General features: G+C 41.3%; 1 protein-coding gene across 1 annotated transcript; it reads right to left on the minus strand.

Moving 5' to 3' along the window:
- Nucleotides 1–3,110: 3,110 nt before the first annotated feature.
- On the minus strand, nucleotides 3,111–5,973 carry LOC134310278 (glycogen debranching enzyme-like). Its single transcript, XM_062991826.1, has 5 exons — nucleotides 5,296–5,973; nucleotides 4,266–4,363; nucleotides 3,638–3,726; nucleotides 3,408–3,541; nucleotides 3,111–3,312 (listed from the first exon to the last, which is right to left on the minus strand). Coding segments are annotated over exons 2-5 (360 nt in total). The 5' UTR covers nucleotides 4,267–4,363; nucleotides 5,296–5,973; the 3' UTR covers nucleotides 3,111–3,176.
- Between the last annotated feature and the right edge of the window lie 94 nt (nucleotides 5,974–6,067).

Genomic DNA, 6,067 nt, shown 5'->3' on the forward strand with positions numbered 1-6,067 from the left:
TTATATTTAAATACATATTCTAATGTGTCTTGGTAATTAATTTAAAGCAGTCCTTGTCAGAAGAATCAGACATTTAAACCTTCCACATGCTACGTTTCATTCTCCTGTGTTGTTCTGCTGTAGATCTGAATGCTTTAATCTGATTTAGCAGTCCAGGTTGGTTCTGTCCTCTCTGATTTAAACTGAGTGTTATGATGAGAACAGACAGATGTAACATTTTACTCTGAGAAACCAGAGGGTGAAACTGCACCACCAACCTCCTTCCTGTTTCCTAACCTTGTAACCTCATGTTTAAATATAATATATTCTGTTATAGTCACAGTGGTCTAGGCCCACTCTCATTCACTTACACATAGAAGCAATTTAGAGCAGCCAATTCACCAAAAGGTGGGAGGTAAACGAAGTACCTGGAGGTAAAGCATGGAGATAAAACATTTGTTTATTTTATTCTATAAACATTAATTATGAAACTGTTCAGGCGTGCAGTGTGATCACTGCCACCAGGTAACACAGAAAACAAGGCATGTGCATGCACACTCACTCGTGCCCAGAGGCAATTAGGATCAGTCAATCCATCTTCTGCATGTGTTTGGGATGTTACTGGGATGTGAGAGGCAGTACCTGATGCTAAAAAGAAAGGATCTGGAGACCTAAAGCCACATCATGCATGGATGACCGCTGTCTAAAATTTACAGTTCTAAAAGAAGACAGTTAAGAACTGGAAGAGAAATTCAAGACCTTAGAAACCTGCAGGACTCTTTCTAGAACAACAATATGCATGAATCTTTGGCAAAATATGGAACGTTTGATTGCGAGTAGTTTAGCAGAGTTGTGTAGAGTAATGGAACCATGATTTGATGCTCCAGAGAGGCGTCTTCAAAGACCTGGTGCAAAATACAACCACACTACATTTTTATAATGGTAACCTTGAAGGAAAGGGTGTCATGGTGTGGGAAGGTTTTTCAGCTCCTACTGCGTACTAGTGAGCTGCTTCACAGTGGAAAGTCAATTTTATATAAAGGAAAAAGTGATCTCAGGTTCCTTTATCAGTTTGTTTCATTTTTAATTAATTTATTGCTACATACAGTGGGGGAAATAATTATTTGATCCCCTGCTGATTTTGTAAGTTCACCCCCTTACAAAGACTTGAAGTCTATAATTTTTATGTTTATAAGTTTATAACTTTTAATTATTTATTTTTTATTTATTTATTTTTTTTAATTTAGCACGTCCAATTTCGTCCCATCTATCATCCTCTCATTAGTGCGGATTCCTGCTCCTGATTGGGGCTGACGAGGCCGTTCCACGCCTCCTCCGAAACGTGCACAGCCAATCAACCGTCTTTGCCACGCTACACTCGTCAAGTGTGGGTGATGAGTACTGTGCACGGAGGATCACACACTCCGCCACACCCCCTCCCGTCTCCATACAGGCGCCACCAACCAGCCAGCAGAGGGCGCAACCGCCCCGTTCCTGAGAGAGCATCACCTACGGTCTCAAGTCCCGCCCCCCACCCGGACAACAGGCCAATCGTTGTCCATAGCCGCCCAGCCTCGACCGTGAAGGCAGAGCTGGATTCGAAACGACGCTCCTTCGAAATCCAGCTCTGGTTGCAGCGCGTGTCTTTTACCGCTGCGCCACCAGAATATCAACAAAAAATCCAGAAAAAAAACATTAAATAAAAGTTATAAATTAATTTGTATTTAATTAAGGGAAATAAGTATTTGATCCCCTACCAACCAGCAAGAATTCTGACCCCCACATACCGGTTATGTGCCCATGAGGCACACAAATTAGTCCTGTCCCTGTATAAAAGTCTCCTGTCACAGAATCAGTTTCTTCCGTTCAAATCTCTCGACCATCATGGGCAAGACCAAAGAGCTATCAAAGGACGTCAGGGACAAGATTGTAGACCTGCACAAGGCTGGAATGGGCTACAAGACCATCAGCAAGAAGCTTGGTGAGAAAGAGACCACTGTTGGTGCGATGATTCGAAAATGGAAGAAATACAAGATCACAGTCAATCACCCTCACTCTGGAGCTCCATGCAAGATCTCACCTGGTGGGGTAAGAATGATTCTGAGAAAGGTGAGGTCAGTCCAGAATTACACGGGAGGAGCTTGTCAATGATCTCAAGGGAGCTGGGAGCACAGTCACCAAGAAAACCATTAGTAACACACTTCGCCGTAATGGATTGAGATCCTGCAGTGCCCGCAAAGTCCCTCTGCTCAAGAAGGCTCATGTACAGGCCCGTCTGAAGTTTGCCAATGAACACCTGAATGATTCAGAGAAAGCTTGGGAGAATGTGATATGGTCAGATGAGACCAAAATTGAGCTCTTTGGCATCAACTCCACTCGCCGTGTTTGGAGGCAGAGAAATGCCCGGTGGGGATGGTGTTCTGGGTCATATCCAGCATTTCTCTGCTCCCAGCTCCCTTGAGATCATTGACAAGCTCCTCCCGTGTAATTCTGGACTGACCTCACCTTTCTCAGAATCATTCTTATCCCACCAGGTGAGATCTTGCATGGAGCTCCAGAGTGAGGGCGATTGACTGTGATCTTGTATTTCTTCCATTTTCGAATTATCGCACCAACAGTGGTCTCTTTCTCACCAAGCTTCTTGCTGATGGTCTTGTAGTCCATTCCAGCCTTGTGCAGGTCTACAATCTTGTCCCTGACGTCCTTTGATAGCTCTTTGGTCTTGCCCATGGTGGTCGAGAGATTTGAATGGAAGAAACTGATTCAGTGACAGGAGTCTTTTATACAGGGACAGGACTAATTTGTGTGCCTCATGGGCACATAACCGGTCTGTGGGGGTCAGAATTATTGCTGGTTGGTAGGGGATCAAATACTTACAGTATTTCCCTTAATTAAATACAAATGAATTTATAACTTTTATTTAATGTTTTTTTCTGGATTTTTTGTTGATATTCTGTCTCTCTCTGTTAAAATAAACCTTCCATAAAAATTATAGACTGTTCAAGTCTTTGTAAGGGGGTAAACTTACAAAATCAGCAGGGGATCAAATACTTATTTCCCCCACTGTACATATATGTATTGCTGCCTAAACACCTAAATGCACTTTCTGAAACACACATGGACTCACAAACTAAGGAACAGCCAAGCTGAAGATATTTTAAGTACATTTTGTAGCTTGTACAGTCACCGAGGACAATCTACAGGTTCTCTGTAACACAAAGATCATATATGACTTCCAGAATGGTGCCAATGGACCAGGCTTGGGTCTCACAGCTGAAAGGGCAGTATTGTCCATTTTCATTAGTCAGCTCGGGTAACCCTTTCAATGGAGATCTAGAATATGAGAATAGAAGAGAGATTAGATTATTCTAATGTGCAGACTGTAAGATAGAGCTTGAGAAATATGTCGAGAAGGACTCTTGGTGTACCGATCCAAGTGGACATGATGCCTGGAGAGTACATTTTTCACCATGCACAATGTGTTCTCATACACGCCTTGGCCTGTCTGCTTGGCAAAGTAGAGTTTGGCTCTTAGGAAGTATCCAACCAGCCAAAGCCACTCCTGCAAAATAAAAGAGAGAGGGTTGAGTAGTGTAGTCAGTACTTGATTTACTAGCATTTGTTTTCACAGTGCCAATGTTGATATTATGAGACGTACAGGTCCTTGGTGGTCCATTAAAGCCTTTGGCAAGATTGTAGTTGTTGCTATCCAGGGCGTTGTCATAGACACCACAATAAACCATGTCACTGTAAAATAATAAACAAAAATTTTAGAAATCAGTACAACAGTATTCATTTTATCATTATTAAAATACTATATACTTATATATATTGTGGCTTTTATAAAATAAATATTAAGAGCCCACGATCATGCCATGTAGGTCTCTGCTAGACATTGTCCACATTCAAGTAGAATCTGAACCAAATCAAAGACTTGGCTTACAATCAGTTAGGCGCCTAGGTGGCGCAGCAGGATATGCTGCTAGCACACCAGCACTGAGTTTCTGAACTCCTCAGTTTGAAACTCGGTGTTGCCACCGGTCGGCTGGGCGCCATCTGGCGGGCATAATTGGCAGTGCCTGCAGCAGATACTAATTGGCCACCGTATCTGCAGGGTGGGGACCCACCACTGTTGACCTCTTGAGCAAGGCCTATAACCTCCAGTTGCTTGGACTGTGTCCTGTATCAGCTTTAAGTACCTTGGGATCAAAGCTTCTGCTGAATGCCATGAATCTAAATGTAATAATGAGCACATCCAAATAATAAGTAAATTCAATAGTACTCACTCTGGATCTAAGGTCCTCATTCCCAGTGGCCCCAGCAGTTTCTTTTCTACAATCTCTAATGCTGCCCATGCTCGGTCCACAGTAAACAACTCAGGAGCCTGCAAAACAGACTGTCTGTTAAAAATAGTAAAGCATTTACGAACATCATCAACGAGAAATCACAATGACAAACGTATTCATTTCTCCAGGGGACTGCATTAACTCAACACTACATCGCTTTACTACCTTATTTGTTAATAAAGAATGACAACAGAAAATTTTGGGCATTTGTGAGCTCTTGTACAGAGTTTCTGAAGTATTAATTCTTACTGTTTCAGATTGGTGGATGCTGTGTAATAAGATAAACCCTGATAGTGTGTGAAAAGGGATAACATGGCTGCGCATGGCCGGGTGTGGCCGTAGCACTGAATCAAAGCACATTCGTGAGGCTTGGACGCACATAGTACAGCTGGCATCTGTGCTGCTACAACAGAACCATCACTGAGTGCCGGGCACAGTGCTGTACAAAAACACTATACCACACTGTCTTATACACTTCCTACTGCTGCTCTTCTAAATGATCTCTGTATCTGTACATCTGTCCACATACTTCTGGCTATATAGTGTATAATGTGTAGTACAATGATGTAATAGTCCACTACCAAGAACTTATAATACTAACATTAAAAAACAAATGCAGAATTTTACTCAGGAAAATACAGAAGTTGTAAGTTTAGAAACATGTTAATGCTAAGTGTATTTAAGATGTTATTTTAGTTAAACTAAGTTATATACTTCTAATCTACCACTACTTTTATGCAAATGTTAATATTTCTAACCATTTTGTCTCATGTATGCACTTTTAAATTGTCCATATAAAAAAGCAAACAGCTAAATGCTAACTAGTTACAATAGATCATTAGGTTTAATGATTTGCTAGCTGAAGCTTGGTGTCCACACAGAGCTTTGCAGTCAGGAAACAGTCACAAATATCAGTGATTAAAAGATGTATTGTTAGAAATAATGACTAAACCTGATAAGACTGACTTACCATAAGCTACGAGTTGTTATAAGCACCAGTCCATCTCATTACACAAATCCAAATGTGATCTAGATCATTGCATAGAACAAGCTTGTGTTAGCTTTAATCACCTTAACACTCTAAAATATTTGCAAAGACTTGTTCAGAAAGGTAACAAAAATGGGTTTTATAGTTTTTAGTAGTGGACACATATTGGTGGCGTTGTTGTTTTGTCTCTTTATTGTTTTTGTCTCTGGATCACTGCCACCAGGTAACACAGAAAACAAGGCATGTGCATGCACACTCACTCGTGCCCAGAGGCAATTAGGATCAGTCAATCCATCTTCTGCATGTGTTTGGGATGTTACTGGGATGTGAGAGGCAGTACCTGATGCTAAAAAGAAAGGATCTGGAGACCTAAAGCCACATCATGCATGGATGACCGCTGTCTAAAATTTACAGTTCTAAAAGAAGACAGTTAAGAACTGGAAGAGAAATTCAAGACCTTAGAAACCTGCAGGACTCTTTCTAGAACAACAATATGCATGAATCTTTGGCAAAATATGGAACGTTTGATTGCGAGTAGTTTAGCAGAGTTGTGTAGAGTAATGGAACCATGATTTGATGCTCCAGAGAGGCGTCTTCAAAGACCTGGTGCAAAATACAACCACACTACATTTTTATAATGGTAACCTTGAAGGAAAGGGTGTCATGGTGTGGGAAGGTTTTTCAGCTCCTACTGCGTACTAGTGAGCTGCTTCACAGTGGAAAGTCAATTTTATATAAAGGAAAAAGTGATCTC

The sequence above is a fragment of the Trichomycterus rosablanca genome, chromosome 3 (genome assembly GCF_030014385.1).
Source record: "Trichomycterus rosablanca isolate fTriRos1 chromosome 3, fTriRos1.hap1, whole genome shotgun sequence".
NCBI lineage: Eukaryota > Metazoa > Chordata > Actinopteri > Siluriformes > Trichomycteridae > Trichomycterus > Trichomycterus rosablanca.

Bases quoted from the DNA above. Each gene is read 5' to 3' on its own strand.
- LOC134310278 (XM_062991826.1), bottom strand. The intron at 3,542-3,637 runs GTACGTCTCATA...TTTATTTTGCAG, and splicing joins TAATGGACCACCAAGGACCT to GAGTGGCTTTGGCTGGTTGG. The intron at 3,313-3,407 runs GTACACCAAGAG...CTCATATTCTAG, and splicing joins CATCATGTCCACTTGGATCG to ATCTCCATTGAAAGGGTTAC.